The sequence below is a fragment of the Protomyctophum parallelum genome (genome assembly GCF_964188405.1).
Source record: "Protomyctophum parallelum genome assembly, chromosome: 10".
Lineage (NCBI taxonomy): Eukaryota > Metazoa > Chordata > Actinopteri > Myctophiformes > Myctophidae > Protomyctophum > Protomyctophum parallelum.
This window is the reverse complement of record NC_139704.1, coordinates 26,426,837-26,449,893: the sequence shown is the minus strand read 5'-3', so window position 1 is coordinate 26,449,893 and position 23,057 is coordinate 26,426,837. Positions and strand designations below refer to the sequence as shown.

General features: G+C 41.4%; 1 protein-coding gene across 1 annotated transcript in view; it reads left to right on the top strand.

The window, feature by feature from the left end:
* Positions 1–10,476: 10,476 nt before the first annotated feature.
* dlg5a (discs, large homolog 5a) overlaps positions 10,477–23,057 on the top strand; it is a 123,741-nt gene continuing 111,160 nt past the window's right edge. The window contains exon 1 of the mRNA XM_083775285.1: positions 10,477–11,322. Coding sequence (XP_083631411.1) covers positions 11,004–11,322 — 319 coding nt within the window. The 5' untranslated portion in view covers positions 10,477–11,003. The remainder of the gene's footprint in view (positions 11,323–23,057) is intronic.

Here is a 23,057-nt window from a genome sequence, read left to right as displayed (position 1 = left end):
CAATAAGGAACGCAGTTTGTTTGTTCCTTATTTTCCTAAATAGCCCCTACACGTCAACACTGAATTTAACAATAATGAACAAAACAAAACACAGGAAATATTAAAGTCAGCACAATTGTTCTAGCGGGAGGCACACACTACCTAAAGTAGCCTAAACCAGTGGTTCCCAAAGTGAGGTCCCCCAGGGGTCCTTGAGGGAGTTCCAGGGGGTCCCCAGCTAAATTATTGTTTGGAACCAAATGGACCCTTATGGGTCTGTAACTCTGAGAGTGTACAAATGGAACCAAATGGACCATCAGAGTTAAATTAACATTGCTTTTACAATATGAATTGGGGGTTCCAGAGATAGAAATGCCATTAAATGGGGGTCTGTATACTAATGCATGTCAAACTGGTACTTGAAATTAAATGGGTTGAGAATCACTGTGTAAAAATCTTCTCTTATGGGGGTCGCTGGCATATATTTTATAATGGGCTGCTGATGTTCAACTTATTGCTTCAACGTATTGCTTCAACTTATTGCTTCAACGTATTGCTTCAACGTATTGCTTCAACGTATTGCTTCAACGTATTGCTTCAATTTATTGCTTCAACGTATTGCTTCAACTTATTGCTTCAACGTATTGCTTCAACTTATTGCTTCAACTTATTGCTTCAACTTATTGCTTCAACTTATTGCCGGCCTTGCCGCACACGCCTGCACCGCAAGGCCGCGGCAGGCGTAAAGAGTGTCCCTTATTTCAAGATCTCAAAGGTGGCAACCCTATATCTAGTGCCCACACTGTGTGTGTGTGTGTGTGTGTGTGTGTGTGTGTGTGTGTGTGTGTGTGCGTGCGCGCGCGCCGTGCACGCGCGCGTGTGTGTGTGTGCGTGTGCCGCGTTGCCAGATCAGAATGACAGTTTCCAGCCCAAGCACAACATAAAACCCGACCAATTCTATAAAAAACAGCCCAAATCGGTAAAACCCATGTAACAGCGCAAAACCAGTGCATAATAACATAAAACACTGTGTTTAGTGTGTAACTGTAAACATGCAAAGCTTCATATCTCCACCAAATAACCAAAGATTAGTCAGATAACCAAAAATAGCAGCGTGAATCCAACATCTTAAATTAAAACATCTCTCGAACGCACACACACACACACACACAGTAGTCCTGCAATGTAGTTACATCGAAGTTATTACCTTTATGCACAATGAATAAAGGTAAAACGAACTTAGAACTTCACTGCGAGCCAGGTTAGCTGGCTAATACATGGAATCAAATCTCCCCAACAGCCGCCTTGGAGGCATTTCCCCATGCCTTCTGCATCACAACTTTGAAACTGAATATATTACCGGTACTTTGAAAATCAAAACGACAAGCAAAAACAACAACACAACATCAAAATAGGTGACTCCTCCCAATACAACTGGACGGGAGAGGCCTATATGCCCCGGTCTTTTCTTTAACGGATACAGAAACAGTGCATGGTTGTGTGTGTGATACGGTATATGCGGGTTTTATTTAGACAGGATCCGAGCTCTGAGCAGTAGATAAAAACCTAGCCTCGGACGGAAACTCCTTTTCTCCATTATTTGACTTTATTTTGTTTCGTGAATGAAAGCCCTACTTGATCACATAACATCATGAAACAAAAGTAGCAGATCCACAAATTCGAAACGAAGCACAAAACAGCAACGTTTTGAGCTTGTAGATCTGCTACTTTTGTAGCCATGGTTCATGACTCGTATCCATGGCAGTCATGGAGACAAAACAGCATGACTGACAAGTTAACTGAAAAATACATATTGTGGATAGATTATCCTCCTGTGTGAACATAGAATATTCTACTGAGTTTCAGTCAGAGTGGTGGTAGCCTACTTGGAGAGACAGATATTGTTTTAGGTGGTACTCAGTGTAAAGCCCTGACCACGCCAGGCAACTCCTTGCAACACGCGACTACTTGTAACCATTATTCCCAAGGAGTTGCATTGGTGTGGTTTGGGCCTTAAACAAACTTTTAAAATGTGGCCGATGGTTAGTGACAGGTGCGTAGGACAACCAGGAAGGTCCAAGTGTCTTCTAAATCATGACACATTTCCGAAGTGGTGTTCAAACTATTTCATGTCACGGCCCCTCAGAATTATTTGACCCCCATCTGAAAATATTTTGTTTCAGAAGCAAATATTTGAGTTAAAAACGTTCGCTATGAAATAATAGGCCTATTATATTCAAAGGTTTGCGCCACATTTTCATGATTGTCCGGCATGCTAAGTGTAAATCAGGCATTACGATGCCTTCAGGGTCTGCCAAAAATATTTGGTGTCACCTAAATCAACTGCCTAATTGATTGCTTAATTAATTAGTTAATTAATTAATTGCCTAATTAATTGCCTAATTGACTAAAACTAGAATAAAACTAAATAGTTAATATTAGTAAATTATGACTAAATTAACTAAATTGAATTATTTATATTCAAAGACTAAAACGAATGAAATCACAATTTGGTGTCAAACTTAACACTGATGACTGACGAGAAGATACACAAATATAACGATGCCTACTGATGATGGCTGGCCAATTGAAACACTTTAAATCCCTATTTATGAGTTTAATTATTTGTGTACGTTACTGCACTTTGACTTTGTACGGCAGTGTTTGTGTTATGTTTATTAGGAATAATTAAAATGCAGATATTTATGTTTAACTTGATATTGTCTCATCAAATATTTTTCAGTGCTGAGTACCTTCCTCTCCTATGGACACAGTCAAGGTGAAAATTGTTTATTTTTATCTCTAAACTCATGTGCACCTTTTTTGACACTTTCAATTTGACTTGTTTTGCAATGCCCTGCATGAGTTCTCTCTACTCATTAGTATTCTCACCTATCTGATGTATTCACGAAAGAGCTTCAGAGATGGGGAAGACCCCTGTCTAACTATACAAATACTTAGCAAGAATTGTAACTGTAACGAAGACTCTCGCTTCCAGTCATGTTGTTGGATCTGAGTAGTTGCTCATTGGATATTTAGTCCCCATATATGGGGATATCCAACTAGGATGTTGGGCTATATGACATAATGACATGTCTAGTATGACAATCCCTATATTTGGCCCGGGCCGACCTAGTGCTGATATCAGATAGATGTTGTAGAACCATATATGGTTAGATCTAACTCGGCTTTAGGGAGAAGGCAGAAGTCGAAGCATCCTGGTTTAGGTTCTAACCGGACACCACTGCGGTGGGTCCTAACCTAGGTAATCGGCAATAGAGCTTTTTTAACAGTAAAATGATGAGTGTATTTCCTGAATCAATCCTTTTGCCTCTAGCAGACCCTGCTGGATGGGTGGTACAGAGTTCCATTTCTCCACAGTACATTGTACTGATAGTGTTGGGACTGGTTATTCTACTGACTGTCCTTATCATGCTGTGTTACAGAGGTGCTGTGTTGTGCAAAGGTGAGTACTAACTACCACATTAGTCGGATTACATCAGTATTTCTCAAAAATGTTCATGTCAAGGACCCCCCTAGATTGATATTGTACACTACAGCGTTTGCGGTCCCTCACAGCTGACTCACTATTACGAAATGAAGGGAGGAAACATGGATTGACTATTAACCGGAGAACCGGGATTTATTGCCCTTTTAGAACTGGATTGGAAGGGTTCCGAAAATAACAAATAGGCTGCTCTGTCTGTCTATAGGCTGAAATCTCTCTGCCCACTGTGCCACTTTCTTCTTCTTCGTGCGGGCTCTCCTCTTCACCAACCACCTTTCCCCATTCTTTAACCCATTCTGACCTCAGATCAGATTCATACGAGGTTTCCGCCGGACACACACTGGTCTGATGAACCCATTCTGACCTGAGATCAGATTCTAAAAATGTCAGTCACTCTTTGATTTTTCAAAAATAGCAGACCTACAAGCTCGTATCGCGCCACTCGGTGGCGCGATATGAGCTTGTAGATCTGCTATTTTTAAATAGCTAAAGCATAACATGATGCTCACACCAAAATGGGTGCCCGGTCAGAATGGGTTAAGCCCCTCTCAGCCTGACCTGTAACTGCATACCTGAACTAGGATTGATTGAAATATTTATTAACAGTTTGCAGAATTACAGTACATTTCAAGCACAAACTCAATACAAAGAACCCCCCCCCCCCCCATGAAACCCCTCCCCCCGTGACTTGTATGTGACCTGTGTGATTTAAACAAATCAGATTCCAATCTGCATGTGGCACAGATCTGATTCGGGGTAGATTCAGGCTAGATTTGGCTCCCAGTGTAAATGGGGCCTTTTATGGCATAGTAATAACTAAATTGAAACTCCACATTAATGCTTACTTGCGTTTACCTTTAGGTGACACACGCGCCGGTGGAGTAGACGTCCATGGAGTAGACGTCCATGGAGTAGGCCTAGCGCCAGTAGGCGTCGATCATGGAGGAGACGATTGCGGTTGCATTGCAGGCGACAATGGACCACTTTGTGGATGCGACTATGGAGGTGGAGGAGATTGTGGAGATTGTGGAGGAGATTGTGAAGGCGTAGATGGAGGTGGAGGCGGCTGTGGAGGAGATTGGGGAGGTGGAGGAGATTGGGGAGGTGGAGGAGATTGGGGAGGTGGAGGAGATTGTGGAGGTGGAGGAGATTGGGGAGGTGGAGGAGATTGGGGAGGTGGAGGAGATTGTGGAGGTGGAGGAGATGGTGGTGGAGGCGACTAACACTTGTGGAGGCCATATGGAGTCATCCCTCTGATGACTATTCAAATGGTACGGTATATACTTTCAAGGTTCAGACAAATTATTTCATTTGGTTAATATTTCTGACTTCTGACTCGAGGATTAAGTATTAAGTACATGTTCATTAATTAAGTCTCCATGCACTTTATTGTCTCGGGTGGAAACCTCATTTGTCCAAAACTGTTACTTTTCAAATTCACTTGGACCAAGGTCATTCAAATATGGAGAAAGGAGGTTTCTGCCCAACGGGCCGACGGCAACGATATACTATACGACAGAGTCTGGACAGACATGGATGTCTGAGGCATACAACCACACTGCTGTATTCCTGGGATGAAAAAATCTGGGGCACCGTAGCACAGTCGGTAGTGCTGTCTCCTCAGGCTCACAGCTAGAAGGTCCTGGGTTCGATTCGGACGCTGTCTGTGGGCATGTTCTCACCTCCGCGTCATCAGTGCACCCGTAAAGGGTAGGTACCCTCACAAAAAACATGCAGTAATCCAGGTCTCTAAACTACCTCCTTCTGGCCAGCCGGGTCGCCTGATGGAGACGAAAGGAACTGGTCGGAATAACGTGTTCCTTCCACGCGCTACATCCGTCTGGGAAAACTCTCCCGTCAGGTGAAAAGAAACAGCTTGGACTCCTCCTTAGATAGCATTTCTGTAGACCTATAGCATTTGATACAGATTTATAGCATGTTATGTAGACAGCACTATAATTGCATTGTATGTAGTCATAGCACGTCATAGTACATATGTATAGCATAGTATAGTATATATGTATAGTTTATATGTATAGTTTCATTATATAGATATTCCACTGTTACGTTCTTAGCTTACGCATGTTTCAATGTTTCATGATAAATGCTTTTTATGTGATTTTATGTGATGTATGATGCTTTTTTGTTCTTGCTTAATGTAAATCGCTCTGGATTAAGAGCGTCTGCTAAATGCCTGAATTGTAAATTGTAAATTGTAGAAGGAAGCATGAGGTCAGTCTGCCCTCTACTGGTCTGATATTATATATATATATATATATATATATATATATATATATATATTTCACACCTATAGTTATTTAAAGTCACATTGAACTTTGTTTTGAATCATGTATCTCTCAACAGCTAATAATAATAATAAATAGAACTGCACTCTGTCGAGGGCCTACTTGGTTGTTGCACACTAGTAGGCCATAGTACGCAAGCAGAACGTGCAAGTACTGTCGACCGCTGCAAACGGTCAAATCTCAGCTTCTCTGTGAAGGAATGTTTGAAATGTTGAATTATTAGGTTTAGCTATTTGCTACCTACCTACTTTATGTACAAAAGTATTATTATGAAGTATGGTACAAGTTTCAATCTATAAAAGAAATACAGTTTTATACAGAATTATTCTGGATCCCTTTTTAGTTTCTCAAAGAAAAATATATCATCGATATCCGATGAAAGAAAAGGTATATAAACTGAAATAAAATATGTTATCACGTATACAGTATAATTATTTAATTATTTATTTTAAATTGTCAATTGCTTTAAATGTAATACTAAATACCTCTGTGTATATGTATAAGTAATTTGTAAGTTGATTAGCGGTATACTGTGGTTACTTTGCACCACTTTTGATGCGTATGCACCGTCCCAGCATATGACGTCAGGGTATAACTAGCCTCGATACCCAGGCTTTCATTTCGTCTGCGCGAGGGTATAACTAGCTCTCAATGATGACGTAATAAAGATGTGAATTAAAGGACCCAATGCCGGAGTGTAATTGGTTTTCGATGGTGACATAATGACAATATGTTTTAGAGTCGGGTGGATTAAAGGAAATGCCTCTATGTAATTTGGAAGCTTTCATTTGTGTTTGAAAAGTCTAAAAGTATAACTTTACAAAATAAGACAAAGTTGGAAATTATTTACTTTAAGAATTTAAAATTCATGTTTCACTGTGTTAAAGGTTTAAAATGCCTAGTTGGAAAAGAGCTGAGCTACAAGCTCAAGGATCAGCCAATTATCTGATTTCTTTATTCCAAGTGTTTAAATGGGTAATTTGAAATATTTAATTAAAATGGTTCTTAAAATGACTTTGCTAAATTAGTTTAAAAGTCCTTTAAATAAGGCATTGGATTGCTTAAAATACATTTAATTGTTTAAAATACTTTATTGCTTAAAAACAAGACTGGTTAATAATAACTTATTGATTGGAAAAGTGTTTAAATCATCATTTGTTGTTTGTCTGCGAAATACCACGGATTGCTGAAATGCGTACATATACACGGATTCCCCGACAATCTGTGTATATGTACTTTATTTCCCACACACCCTAAAGTGGTATCTTTAACATCACCTGTTCATGCTGAGCACACAGTGAGAGAGAGGGTGTGTGTGGGAAGCCGTACTTTTGTTGACCGAATTGGAAATCTTGGAGTTGTTTCCTTAATGTCCTTTGAGAGAGCTGCATGTTCACATTAAACTGACATATATAGTTGAATTTATTGCATTGAGAGGTTTGTTGGCGAAATACCACAGATTGCTGAAATGCGTACATATACACGGATTCCCCGACAATCCGTGTATATGTACTTTATTTCCCACACACCCTAAAGTGGTAGCCTATCTTTAACATCACCTGTTCACCTGCTGAGCACACAGTGAGAGAGCCGCTTTATTTTATTTACTTTATTTCAGTTGAAGCTGTGATAATTTTTGCTTTACGTTTGAGCACCGTTTTGATTGATTGAAATATTTATTAACAGTTTGCAGAATTACAGTACATTTCAAGCACAAACTCAATACAAAGACTGTTAACTGTGAGTGGACGACCCAATTAAGCATTACACTTGTTTACAACAGGGTCCACATTGTTCAATTCCTCAAAACATTTAGAGACATACAAATAGACATTTCTATGTAGCTAAAGAACAGAACAGGAATTCATCATATAGGAAGCAAAAAGGGAAAAGATACATAGAGTGAGGGGAAATGGGGGGTGGGGGGATTCAGATTTTACAGAGGCCAGTTTCGAATTGCAGCCATCCGTAGGTGCCCTTTGAGAGCGGTTTTGAAGGAGTCAAGGGATTCACATGTCTTAATGACTGTTGGTAGGGCGTTCCACATTTTGGTGGCATAGGAGCGAAAATAATTTAGTCCCTTGTTTGTGCCGAATCTGGGTTGTACATGGTTTGTTGCACTCCCTCTGGTGTTGTGGGTGTGGACTTCGTTTACATTAAGGAAGTATTTAGACAGGTACATGGGTATCTTGGTGCTGTACCGTTATGAGTCATTTATATTGCTTCAATAAAACCGTGTGGCAGTGGCAGTGTTTTACCTATACTTGTGAGGACCTCTGCTTGGATTCATGGTGAGTGGGACACCGACTATCTGCAAGCTCACGCGCTGCATGTGTAGGCTAAGCAACACTTAGAGCTTGGAGCCGTGTATATCCACGGCTATAGCCATCAGCCTCTTTTGTTTGATTGTGCTGGGTCGTTACTACAACAACAACAACAACAGATCCACCTGTTGGTGGCGCTGTAACTGGCCAATGTGAAAAGGGTGGGATATATTCCTCAGCCTAGTATGAAAGTCTGTGAAAGATTCCACGTAAATTGCACCTAGCCTTCATGATTTGAGTCATTTTCAAAAATCCACCTGTTGGTGGCGCTCCTGTTTTCCTGTTGAAGTAGACCACTGGCCTATGAAATAATGCAGCACCAATGTGAACTTTGTTTTGTTTATTTAAAAAAAACATGTACAAAGGCAATTTAAATAAATGTAAGCCACATTAGCATATTTAATATAACAGAAATGCAATTAATATACGCGTAGGCTAAATGGCTCAATTGAATAACAACATTGCTGTAATTTGCATCAGTTGAGTCCCAGTTTCAATGTATTGATTTATAAACAGCTATGCAGAATGAGTACATTTAATTGAAACAAAAGTACAACTCAATACAAAAACTGTGGACACTATGATGAAGCATTACAATTTTTTTTACAATAAGGCCTACACAAGATATCTGCACCGGGGCCCACTGCCATTTAGTTTCGCCACTTTATGTATATGTAATTGGATTAGCGGTATACTGTGGTTACTTTGCGTATGCCCTGTTTGATGACGTAATAAAGATGTGGATTAACCTCCACCTGTGGTTCTGTTTACTTCACAACCTGCTTTCTTTATTATCTGTAGTCTGTAGTGTTGGTGTAATAATTCAAAGTACAAGTTCTTAAAACCAACACACGAGGGCGCTGTTGTTCAAGAGATGTGGGAGATATATACCTATATACTATACCTTATGCTATGCTACCCCAATAATGTTAGGGCCGAGTCATAGACCTATATCTTTTCAATCAATAATATCTTTGGCAGCGTAGACAATAATATCTGTGTAATAATAATTCAGCCTTTTTTTCTTTCTTTCTTTAGTATTATTATAATTTTAACACACATGCACTAATATGCATTGCCTATATTTACTAACAGTCTTTGTATTGAGTTTGTGCTTGAAATGTAGTACTGTAATTCTGCAAACTGTTAATACATATTTCAATCAATCAATCAAACCGTCGATTGGCGTTGTACCCAAATGTAACCGATTAAACATTCTCTACACAAAATGTCAATGTCAATAAAATCTAATTAAATGTGTCTTTCTGTCATTTTGAAAATGAAACAACCTATAAGGTAGGCCTATAGCAGTTGGAAATCCAAACTACAATTGTATATCGGCTATTATTGGCATGGTGTTGTTTCCCCTCTATGACTTGTAGAGGGGGGAAAAGACCAGGCTAAGTATAGAGCCAAAGATTAATAAGTATAAGTATAGGGTTTACACTAATGCTGGGGGTTCAAGTGGTTAAATAATCAAAAACAATAGACTGTCACAGCTATTAAATGGAATTTCATGATCGTCATCAGATGGGAACGACAAACTTGTTTCAACGTTTTCCAGGCCAAGGTGAGAGAGATGATGCAGGGACCACTATTTAATATTGTACCACATACAACTATTTTGTTTTATTTTATTTTAAAGAAAGGCTTTAACAAAGCAAATCCAAGTTTCTTGTTCATATAGGGCCTTGTGCCTGCATTCTCTCCCCAAAAGATGCACAGTCTCTGGGGAGATGAGATTAAGAGGCACCTGAATACTGTGCCCAGACTTCTAATCTTCTTCTCCCTCCAAAAGGCCCACACTTCCAGAAGAGTGGGCACTGCCTTCCCCCACAATTTGCCACAAATGGTGCCCAGATTTCCCTATAGCATCGGCTTCAGAAAATGAATGAATAAAATCACTGCAATGATATTTTTTTCTTCTTTAAAAAAAAGATTCTGGTTCTAACATTGGTTAATAGTACATTTTATTTATGTTAGTATGTATCAGAAGATTACAGTAGTGGTCCATTCTCATTTCCCCCCCACATGGGATTCACTATACACACCCATTGAAAAGTAATAATAATAATAAAGGCGTGTTTTGTGTGTAATCTCCGCCCCATTTGACCGTATAGGGGCATCTGTGTTGATTGACAGCGGGGCAGCATCAGCTGCTGATGTCAGATTTCGCCATGCGACGGTGTCGCGCGGGCCAACATAGCACAGCCCCACCGTCGATGTACAAGCCCACCGGCGCTGCATCCGCGGAGCATGGTGGGCTTGTAGATCTTGTAGGAGGGGCTAGCTATGTTCAGGCGCCCGGCCGCCACACTGTCGTACGACGAAGTGTGAGCTACAGCTCCAGACATGGCGGACTAGTACTGGATACAATGTAACTGGAGGGATATCATCAGCATCGGCAACATAGTTGCCGTAGTTTGAAGAGCGGCGTGCAGTTTTTTAAATGGTCCACTGGACTCCTGGAGACATGGGGATGTATTCGGGTAAAGTGTACTCGGAAAGAAAGCCCAGGCGACGATATTATGAACCGCTAATACTACACAAGTAAGATGCTCTTTTAGTGCAGTCAGTCAACAGCCCTCTGGGCAACAAATATGGCTTCTTGTGTCCCCCCCAACCTCATTTGCTATAAAAATTGATCTCTCCCATCGTGCGACCTAAATCAATGGCCGTGGCGGTTGAGGCGAAGTTCCGTAAATCCACCACGATAAGTTCGTTGTTCGGTTAAATCGGTCGTGGTGTTTTTTTTTAAAGCTACGGGGAGGGATAGAACCACACAACACACCTGGACTGGACTGTCTCCATGAGTCTAGTTAGCTTGGAAAGCTATACGGAACTATTAACGGCATATCATAATACATCATTTTAAACGGCATTATAATGGAGCCAAAGCACAGAGAGTTGTTAGACCAGTGCCACCAGAACTTCTTGGAGTCCATCACGGACGCCGACCGACTGATAGAGCTGCTGGTCGCGTCCGGGACGCTGAGCCAACTCGACAGGTTCGAGCTGGAGCAGAACTGCTCGTCCAGCGCCGAGAAGGTGGAGCACCTTCTGAAGATGCTTATGGACGACAAGGACAGCGACCACTTCCTCCAGCTCTGCGTGGCCCTGGAGAAGGCGTACCCCGACCTCCACGCTGCCCTCTTCAGCAGCAGCAGCGCCGTTGGACCCGTGGACCACTCGTCTGGTGGCACTGGTAAGACTTGGAATGCTGTTGCTGTCTGACATCTCATCAGCTGAGGACATGCAATAATAGCAAACATGTAAATTACGTAATGTAGATGCTTAACAATAAGTTAAGAGGGTAAAATGATTTCGGGTCCATTTTACACTCTCAGTCTCAAGAGGGATTTAGGGGTCTATTTGATTATCATCAACTCCATTATTTAACAGGGGACCACCTCTGGAACCCCCTCAAGGACCACTGGTGGTCCCCGGACCGCTGGTTGAAAACTGCTGCCGGTGATCTTTTAGTGCCTACCTTCTGGGCTTGGGTGATGATGAACATGCATGGAAGGACCTCCAGTTTCCCGTGCATTAGGGGCGGGCCACTAGTGCTGACCCCCATTTTACTGTGAAAGTACACACGCTACCAAATGTACTCGTATGAATGGGTCCTGGACCCTCTGTAGAAGACCTATAATTATACACATAGCATAATTATACAGTAGCATAATTAGGTATAGCCCCCCCCACCCTTGCAGAAAAAAAAATCACACCTGTGTGAAGTGAGTGGTGCAACTCTGTGTGGGGGTCCCTGGAACTTCCAGACCCACAGGAACGCACCCAGAGAGCTGACCCGGTTACAGCAAGCCACCCCACTTCCGAAACGGTCGAGAAATGACAGGTACCGTGTGGGGGTAGCCTACTGTACTGTAGTGTGTATACTGTACTGTACTGTACTGTACTGTACTGTACTGTACTGTACTGTACTGTACTGTACTGTACTGTACTGTACTGTCAGAATCAGAATATCTTGTCATTGTACAAGACAACGAAATTGATTTGCAATCCAGCTCAAGTGCATTTAAAACAAAATACATAATACTCTATATAAAATACATACATTTAAGACATATTGCACAGTAAATCCCTTTAGTCCATAAAGTGTCAGAGTTCAAGTGTCAGTGTTTAGCCTGCTCTGGTAAAAACTATTTTTCAGTCTGTTACTCGTTCGTTCTTGCATTGATGACCTTATAGCGCCTCCCTGAGGGCGTAAGTTGCAGCAGGTGATGACCTGGGTGGGATGAGTCCTTGAGGATGCTGTTGGCTCTTCTGCTACAGTATCTCTTGTAGAGGTCCTCCAGAGATGGAAGAGGACATGCCATGATCCTCTGGGGTCTACCGTCTGGGCCATGTTTATGACCCCCTGAAGTGAGTTTCTTTCTGCTGCCGTGCAGCTGGAAAACCACAGAGATGCCGTAGGTCAACACTGACTCGATGGAACAGCGGTAGAAGGACAGTAGCACATTATCCAATCTCCATTATGTCCATTTTCCTGAGCACTCTGAGAAAATACTGGAGCGCAGTGGTGTTTGTTTTCCAGGTCATGTTGTCCGAGATGTTCATGCCCAGGAACCTGAAGTCTGAGACCCTTTCCACCTCCTCTCCATTGATGTAGATGGGCTGGATAGGCTGAATATTCTTCCTCCTGAAGTCCACTATCAGCTCCTTGGTCTTGGAGGTGTTGAGAATGAGGTTGTTCATCTCACACCATTCTGACAGCACTTGCACCTCTTCCCTATATGCAGTCTCATCCCCTTCTGCAATGAGTCCCACCACTGTGGTGTCATCTGCAAATTTGAGGATGGCATTACTCGGATAGATGGGAGTACAGTCGTGGGTGTAGAGAGTGTAGAGTAGGGGGCTCAACACACAGCCCTGTGGAGCACCAGTGCTAATGAGTGCTGAGGATAGATGGGGTCCTACACTCACTCTCTGAGGGCGGTCTGTCAACGGCGCACGCTGCGGCTCACCGCTCCTAGGAGATGGGTCAAATGCGGAGAACAAATTTCACTGCGGTAACGTGTGTGGCTAATCGTATGACTTTGACTGACTTTGATGTTGGGTTTCCCCTAAATTAAATAAGTTTGGCAATCAATCACTAGGCCACCTACAGTAGGTTATGTTTCACAGTAGTCATCGCTAACCCTAAACGTGGGCTCTCTAATGCTTGTTTTTTCACATTGGTAGGCTTTGGCCTGTCGCCTTAATTATGCTCATAACGTGATTATTTGATATGATAATAACAACTATCTTGCATAGTCGTCATAATCGTTTCCATGTTGAAAAAAAAAAAATACATTTTCAAACATTTAATAGTGGAAATAGCAGATCTACCAGCTCACAACACGGCACAATACGATGTTGTGAGTATTGTGAGCTTGGAGCTTGGAGATCGGCTATAACCAATTTCTTTTCACAAAAATGTTAAAATATAAATTGATTATATATATCGGTATTTTATTTGCATATTTAATATTTAGTTAATTGGCATATTTGCCACCGTGCAGGTTTTGTTTACAAAGCTTAAAAGGCATACAGCAAGGCTGTTTTTATTCATATATTCCGATAATATAGATGACAATAATTGTCGAGGCAGAGCCCTAAACTAGTTTTCTTTTTAGACGAAGACATTATAGAGAAAGTCATTGTAATAAGCACACAGCGGTAACCTCGATGTGTTATCAATACCATGCTATTATTATGGTACTTTAGATAGCCGCCTGACTTGTTTCCATGACAACGGGCCCTCCACTGGCGTCATGGTCCATATCGGGGGGGGTGGGGGGGGGGGGGGGGGGTGGAGCGCTTATCCTACCCATGCATTATTATATTAGGCCTGTGTGTAAATTACGATTTCATATAGGCCTAAGCAATATGTAACGTAAGAATATTAGTTAATGGGTGATGTTTTTTGGGGACAATTTAAAAGTGCACCCTGGTGCACACACGCACGCACGCGAGCGCACACACAGGCTAAATCAGTTCAGACTCAGGGCAGATGCTACGATGTCAATAAAAGCAACGGAAGGGGTTCTGTGATACAACTGAAGCAGTTAGCTAAAATAAGTTGTCATCAATGTCATGAGAACCTATATGACTAAAACAAAAATCAATAATAATTTGATGTCAAAATGAACACTGGCAAGGAAGGCAAAAGGGAAACCAAGTTTATCGTCCAGTTCCGCCTGTTCAGGGTTTTGCTCTGTGAATGACTGAATCCGGTGGCTTACCAGCGACATGCCCTGAGGGTCTGAATGCAAGGATGAGCCTAAATATCCAACCAAGGGAAGGAGATGAAAAGTAATACCGCCCTGACACATATTTAAAGTTTAAAAGGAGCCTTCCCCGGCTGCCTGGCAGGACTTAAAGCTTAACAAACTTTAGGCTGATGCCTACTCGTTCCTTTTAATTCTGAATGACACGGCTATTTGTGACTCCTGACTTGCGTTGTGTGACTCATTTGCCAACAGGGGCAACTTGGCTAATATAGCAGGTATTGCTGAGTCGGAGCCTTGATGCTCTTGCTGACTTATACTGGATTGCAGATTGCAGATGCTTCCCTGAGCTTTATCACACTATTGTCCTCTGTGTGGGAACCGCAGAGTCGCTACCTGTCACACTGAAGCTGTTGCATGTTCAATCGCAAGCTGCTATTTAAAGTGATGTTGGTGCCGGGTGTGGACCACGTGTCTTCGACTGACCGTCCTGGACACTGCAGGCTTTAGGCCAGTAGTGATCTGTTTTCTCCCCCCGGGGAAGCTCAGAGATGATTCACATTTCCACATACTAAGAATGAGAACAATGTGTCGACTGTGTTCAGCTCGTGCTCATGTCGATTCTTAAAATAGATTTTCTTTTTATGGCTTGCTTGTTCAAAAACGCCAAAATAAAATGGCAGTACAATAGCAAAAATGGCCACATATACACACACACACACACACACACACACACACACACACACACACACACACACACACACACACACACACACACACACACACACACACACACACACCTTATTTTTCTTCTTTTTACATTTAGTGCAGACTTCTTCAACTATCATACTGTAGGAGGGGATATTACAGTGAGAGTGTGTGCAACCTATTTTCTGAATAGCCATTCTTCTTATTCTGACTTCTGAGACATTTAAGTGTTACTCATTTTTCTGGGGATCCCCATGGAGCCTCCTCGAGCCTCCCTTCCTCCCTTCCATTCTACACTCACCACCGCAGTCGGTGACTCCCTGGCTACCTATGGTGGTGGCACTGGCTACAGAGGCTAGGCTAACAGGCTGATGTTAACTGCAACTACAGTTAACACCACACCTAAAATCAATACCTTTTGAATGCCACCCTGAGAACTTTACAGCTAAGCATATTGGCACCATGATGTATGGGACAATGAGAAATGCTGTGCGAGCAGTGACCATTTATCCATATATATATATATGGTGCATCACTCACAACATGACCTCCAACCTGGAGGTCACAGGGCTTCAGTTCAAGTGGTTGAACTGGAATGATGCTACAGTAGCCTAGTATATTGACAAATCTTTGCGGCGAGCGCCTGGAAACCCCGTCAAGGACCCCTGGGGCCTTCCTGGACCACACTGTGAGAACCGCTGACCCACAAGAATAGGATGGTATAAAGTATAGCACTACACCTGCACCCCCCCCCCCCCTCTCCCCACCGCTGGGAGTGTGACAGTGATTTAAACCCACTCAGAAAGGAGGGCAACTCAATGCTCCCTGACAGAATGCAGCGTCCACAATCTATTCTATAAGGTCTGCTCTCTGCTTGTTTTCACTCTTGCGTATATCGCTCACTGTGTTGCTTTCTTTCCTGTTCTGCTCCCGGCTCTGCCTCTATCTATCTATTCTAGGGCTAAAGTTGAGCTCTGCCTCTATCTATCTATTCTAGGGCTAAGGTTATAAGGCTCTGCCTCTATCTATCTATTCTAGGGCTAAGGTTGAGCTCTGCCTCTATCTATCTATTCTAGGGCTAAAGTTGAGCTCTGCCTCTATCTATCTATTCTAGGGCTAAGGTTATAAGGCTCTGCCTCTATCTATCTATTCTAGGGCTAAGGTTCTAAGACTCTGCCTCTATCTATCTATTCTAGGGCTATGGTTCTAAGGTTCTGCCTCTATCTATTGTAGGGCTAAGGTTGAGCTCTGCCTCTATATATTCTAGGGCTAAGGTTGAGCTCTGCCTCTCTATCTATTCTAGGGCTAAGGCTCTGCCTCTATCTATCTATTCTTCTAGGGCTAAGGCTCTGCCTCTATCTATCTATTCTAGGACTAAGGTTCTGCCTCTTTCTATCTATTCTAGGGCTAAGGTTCTAAGGCTCTGCCTCTATCTATTCTAGGACTAAGGCTCTGCCTCTATCTATCTATTCTAGGGCTAAGGTTGAGCTCTGCCTCTACCTATCTATTCTAGGGCTAAGTTTCTGCCTCTATCTATTATAGGGCTAAGTTTCTGCCTCTATCTATCTATTCTAGGGCTAAGTTTCTGCCTCTATCTATTATAGGGCTAAGTTTCTGCCTCTATCTATCTATTCTAGGGCTAAGGTTCTAAGGTTCTGCCTCTATCTATCTATTCTAGGGCTAAGGTTGAGCTCTGCCTCTATTTATCTATTCTAGGGCTAAGGTTCTAAGGTTCTGCCTCTATCTATTCTAGGGCTAAGGCTGAGCTCTGCCTCTATCTATTCTAGGGCTAAGGTTATAAGGCTCTACCTCTATCTTTCTATTCTAGGGCTTAGGTTCTAAGGCTCTGCCTCTATCTATCTATTCTAGGGCTAAGGTTGAGCGATATATATGCCCAAATGTCGGACACCGTCGGTGAATCAGTGATTGCCGATTATATTCACGCTCAGTTCAATTTCTACCTTGCCGTACAGCGGAGAATAGCAGATCTGCAAGCTCACAGACAATGTGTCGCGTCCGCAACGTGTTGTGAGCTTGTAGGAGTTATAGATTCGGCTTTAACACAGGTCAGTGTCAATCACCTGCCTGGGTCACCCCCCCTGGATGGAGTGGGGCAGCTAACAGATATTTCAAATGGCATCGTTTGACAAGGATATGATGAAGAAAATGATGTAATTTAGATTATGTAGACATAGCACTGTGTATTACGCTAATAGTTTCATTGTACAGATATTCTAATGTTGGACGGATGCTAGGTTCTTAGCTTGCTTATGATCCTTGATGACTATTTATATATTTGATGTATTACCATGTGTTGTTCTTGCTTACTGTAAATCGCTCTGGATTAAGAGCGTCTGCTGAAAGCCTAAATTGTAAAATGGAGGGATGCACCAATAGATGGGGAGACACAGAGAGAGAGAGGGGTGTGAGTGAGAGGGTGGGTGTGTGGAGGAGACAACAGACCTTTTGTTTAGAGTTTGAGCAGGGCTAAAGTACCCAGTCAGCAGCTTGGTCCGTGTACAGCCTCCTAGGACATTATGAGCGGAAGGTGTTGCCATGTCCGCTTATTTATAAGCCACTTTGCCTGGGCTTCCCTTTCTGTAAAGTTGCTTTGCTTGTTAACCCTTTTACTGCTGCCATTTATTGAGAAATTAGGACCTAATTCATGCCAGCATTTTTTTAATTTGAGCTCTTATTTTGAAAAGCCACATTTTGCCTCAACCGGAAGTGAGCTTATCCCTGCCAGCTTTACGTTGCCAAGACAACCTTTGTTTACATGATCGAAAAATGCCGGTACATTTTTGCACTCCACAACGTCGGCTCGTGCCGTCAAAGAAACGCTGTTTTGACCAAAAATGCCATCTGGGACAAGGAATAGGAGATACAGGCGATTGAAAGAAACGGATAGAATGGATTCTTATGGCGACGGTGAATTAATATGAACGATCCAGTGCAGTGCTAACAACAGTGCTAGCTAACCGGCTAACGTGAGTAGCATTATGGCTTGATCAATCATATGCACTAATAAAGGGCAATTGCCGAAGGGCTTCGGCAATGGCAGCAAGCGTTAATATCAAATTAATGCTTCAATTGCCGAAGGGCTTCGGCAATGGCAGGAAGACGGTATTGGTGGTTGTGTTTTTATTTTTGAGATTTTTCTAAAGTGTAGTTGCTTATTTTTGGGCGGACGTCCAAATTAACGCTTCTGATGGAAGCGAAAGTATCCAGCAGCAGATCCGCAATGGCCGATAACTACTTCGGTTCACCGAGGTGAATTTTGGGGTGTTCGGCAGGGGAGGGGTCAATGGTGGCAAAGAATGAGTTAATATGCATTTGTCCACGGATTGAATTGAATGATTGATTGAATCTAATCTAATCTAACCCCCCCCAAATACATTGTGCCGTGTGCAACCTCATCAGATTTATTATTTGAATGTTTCAAACAATATTCAAAATGTGTCACTTTTATCACACGAAAAAAAAACTAAAAACAAAAATAGCCGATCCGGTTGGTCGTTTCCCTCGCAAAATCTGGCAACACTGATCACGAGCCAGAGGAGGGGCTGTCAACCAGTGTCCCTCGCTGTCCCACTCCATAAAGCACTGGACAGACGGAATGACTTATTGCCCTGACACTCTGTCACCCCGTCTATTTCTGCCTGTCTGCAAGATGGAGGAATGTAATTACATGTACGTTTACTCGAGTACTGAACTTGAATGGACATTTCACTTTCAAACATGTTTGGGGTCATTCATTGTATTCATTTGATCAGGCATGCCCCTTTCCTAACTATACAAACCCATTGTAACTCTGGGGTGAAACACACAAGCCAGAGTAGACGTTAAAATGTCCCCCAATATCCCTTTAAGTAGAATTGTTTAGTATTTACTATTTACACATTTTGTATACGTCATATCCGTATTGTCCCGAATATAAGACGACTCTGATTATAAGACGACCCCCATTTCTCGAGACTCATTTGTGGAAAAAGAACATTGAATGTCAAATAGTCTAGTTCCCGATTATAATACGACTCCGTTTTTGAGGATATTTCCATTGGAAGAAAAAAAAGTAGTCTTATATTCAGGCCAATAGGGTACTTCTACTCCAATACATGCCAGAGACAACGTTTTTGTCCACTGCATTTAGTTGATGGCTTTAGTTACTTGACACTATTTTTTTTTTTAATATGGCAGTCACAATGCATGGCAGTTTGGTTATTTCTGAATAGCCAAAGTATAGCCTAACACAGGGCTTAAGTGGAATATGATCAATAATAATATAGTCCAATAACAGGATATATAATTATGATTGTGAAAATGGCATTTTGCATAATGAGTATTTATCAACGCCTGAAGTAAATTTTGAATTTAGACTTTTTTACTGCACACTGCGGTACTTTTACTAAAGCTCTCTCTCTCTCTCTCTCTCTCTCTCTCTCTCTCTCTCTCTCTCTCTCTCTCTCTGTGTGCCCCTTGATGACGCACACTGCCCTTCTCTTCGATCGCCCCATTGACTTTCCCCCACAGCTCTTTGGTTGCCCCAGTGTGTTTTGGTGTTCGTAGATGGGGCCATCGATCTCTCACAGTTACTGACATGTAAGGGTCCATTTGGAACCCCCTCAAGGAGTGTCTCACTTTGAGAACCGCCATCCTACATTTCTTTATTACACAATACACACTGTTATCGGATAGGATTGACTCAGAATCAGTATCGGCGAAGGGAAAAAATATCGGTACGTCTCTAGTTGCTAGAGTTGTAATTTAATTAGCTGCAGCTAATAAGCTCTGACCTAGGGCTGGGTAATTAACTGAAGGGAAAAAATAATAATAATGAAAAGAAAAGAAATGTGATACATTTCAGAGGCTCTCTAACTAGTAAATATCATATTATTTTGGTGAAAAAAAGATTAACTATGTAAAGTCTTCTATCTAGGTTTCTATGTTGAGTATATGAGTTTTGTTCATGGTTCCACACTCCACAGTCCTCTCTGAGTCTGCAGGCAGAGCCTTAGGAGGAGTAATTGGTAAAATCAAGGTACTTAGAGATGTTGGGTTCTGCACCTAGACGCGTATATCCATAGTGTGCGGCTGAGCATAGACATGGTAACGCCCCGCCTGCCTCTGATTAGCCTACCGACACTGCCCGTCTTGACTGTCCTCTGAGATACGAGGTTACTCCGTGGTGGGAAAATAATACAAGAAAATGACAGCTTGGCACGCACGCCAGAATGCAGCCTTGTAGCTAACTTGTACATTTTATTTTTGTTGAAGAACCAAACTTATATTGTTTTTGCCGTAATGCCGTTTGCTTATTTGATTGAATAATTGATTGAACACACGTGTACGATGTAATACACGGAACCATGTAGCCTACTATGATTTGATTTGGGTGTGTACTTCTAAATAAAGTGTTGATTATTGTGTAATAATCTAATTATAGTAAACTAATACTATTATACTAAAAAAGATAAAGGTGAAGGGAAGGGACCTTTATTTACACACTTTATTTAGTTCAATCCATACAAAAATAAAACGTATAGGTTACAGGCAGTTCTCTTGTATCATACCGAAACTGTATACTTGTATTATTTTCCACCACCTCGCAGCAGAGATCAGACTATCCAGCATAGCTATATCCACCTCAGTCAAGATGGGCAGTGTCGGTAGGCCAATCAGAGGCAGGCGGGGCATTACCATGTCTATGCTCAGCCGCATACTAGATATAAGCATACAACACTGGGGTCATTATTATTATGTCCTGTGAATATGGAATTGAAGATGTGTTTCTTGGATTGGAGCAGGTTAATATTATGGGGCTAAGGGAGATACTGTACTTTTTGATAAGGTCAAACGTACTTGGACAGAAGAGATCTGGAGCAAACCAAAATTACGTACATATAGGGAAATCAAACATGACTATTATACTGAAAACTATGTTTTATTTAACCTGCCGAAGAAAAAAAAAAGATCAGATTAGAGGAAGTATACTGCCACTTTATATTATTTGAAACGGATTGTTATGTTGGGCTAGATGAAGAAGATCGAATGTGCCAAATGTGTGGTCTCAATGAAATGGAGAATGAGTATCATTTTTTTTTTTTTTAAGATTTATTTATTGAAAATGCAGATATTAACAACGAGTTACAGAATCATGATTTCTTTTTCTTTTTTTTTTAAACAAGACAAGACAAACTCAAAAAAGAAAAGACAAAAAACAGTAAAAACAAACCCCCCCCACCCACCCCCCACCCCAACCCCAGAAAGGAAAACTACACAGCTCTCATTATTCAGTATGTACACAACACCTCTTGACAGCAACAACTCGGATAAATACATGAAAATAACAATATAAATAAAAGAAAACTCAAACTAAATCAACTCAGAGGAGATATTGAAGGTAGAGCCTCAAAGAAACTGCCCCATATCTTTTCAAAAGTGGCAGGCCTTCTTCTTACATTGTACAGTATCTTTTCAGGGGTACAGTATGATGAAAGCTCATTCAGCCAGTGTCTCTGTGAAGGTGATTTTTCAGATTTCCAATTAACCAAAATGATTTTCTTCGCAGCTGTACTGGCGAGTAACACAAAGTATGCTTTGTTGAAATTTGTGTTGATCAATGTAACGTCACCCAGTAACCAAATTCTTGGATCATGTGGTATTTCAACCTCTATGATATCAGAGACCGTAGACAAGATGAACTTCCAATAATCAATTAAAAGTGGGCAGTTCCATAACATATGTAATAGGCAGCCTTCTGTTATCTTACATCTTTGGCACATAGGGGAAATGCTTCTATCAATCTTGTGTAACCTGAGCGGAGTAAAGTAAGTTCTGTGAAAAATGTTAAATTGCATCTGTCTATGTTTGGTGGAAACCAGAACCCTCTGAGCTCTCTCTAAAATTATCTCCCAATCCACATCATCATAGGTGCATCCCAAGTCTGTCTCCCATTTATGTTTAATGTTCAGTGTATTGTAAATTGGTAAATTATTGTTTAGAATACTATATATGGAGGAAGTTAATCCTTTAGTTGAGGTGATAAGGGTACAAAACATGTGATCCTCCAGGGGGGATTTTTCCGGGATATTCGGGAAATCTGTAGATTTTGCTTGAATCCAATGTCTAATTTGAAGATATTTAAAGAGGTCATGGTTACGTAACTTAAACTTGGCTGATAATTGTTGAAAGTTTGATACTACATTATTGCTGTATAAATCACCCACAGTCCTGATTCCATTATTAACCCATCTCTGCAATACACCATCAGCTATGGGGTAAGGAATATTAGGGTTTTCCCATAATGGGGTCTTTCTCATTAGAGATGTATCTATCCCCAATAATTTATGAGATTCCTGCCATGCTTCAAAAGCGCTCAAGATAATAGGATTTTTAGTAAGTAAAGAGAGGTTCTTCTTCGTACCCAAAAAAGGTATGATTTTCAGGGGAGTTAGGCCCAGGTCTAGTTGTTCTATATGTAGCCACCTAACCTCACCAATCTCAGGGTGCAACCATATCCATAAAGGACGGAATTGTGAGGCCAAATAGTAACATCTAAAATTAGGGAGATTAAGGCCACCCTTATTGTAAGGGGCTTGGAGCGTACTTAATTTGACCCGCGGCGTTTTGCTCTGCCATAAAAAGGAGGAGATAATTGTGTTAAGATCTTTAAAAAACCTTTTAGTTATAGAGAATGGGATGCATTGAAATAGATAAATATATTTTGGTAACACTATCATCTTAACTGTATTCACTCTTCCAATTAGAGACAAAGGCAAACCAGACCACCTTAAAGTGTCGGACTTAGTCTTCTCCATAAGAATTAAGTAATTGTCTTTAATTACCTTATCCCGCTCTTTTCTGATATTAACTCCCAGATACTTGAACCCGCTAGGACATATTTTCAAAGGATCGATAAGATCCCCTACATTCAAATCTTGTGTATTTAGAGGTAAAACCTCACTTTTAGTTAGGTTGATCTTATATCCTGAAGCTGCGCTAT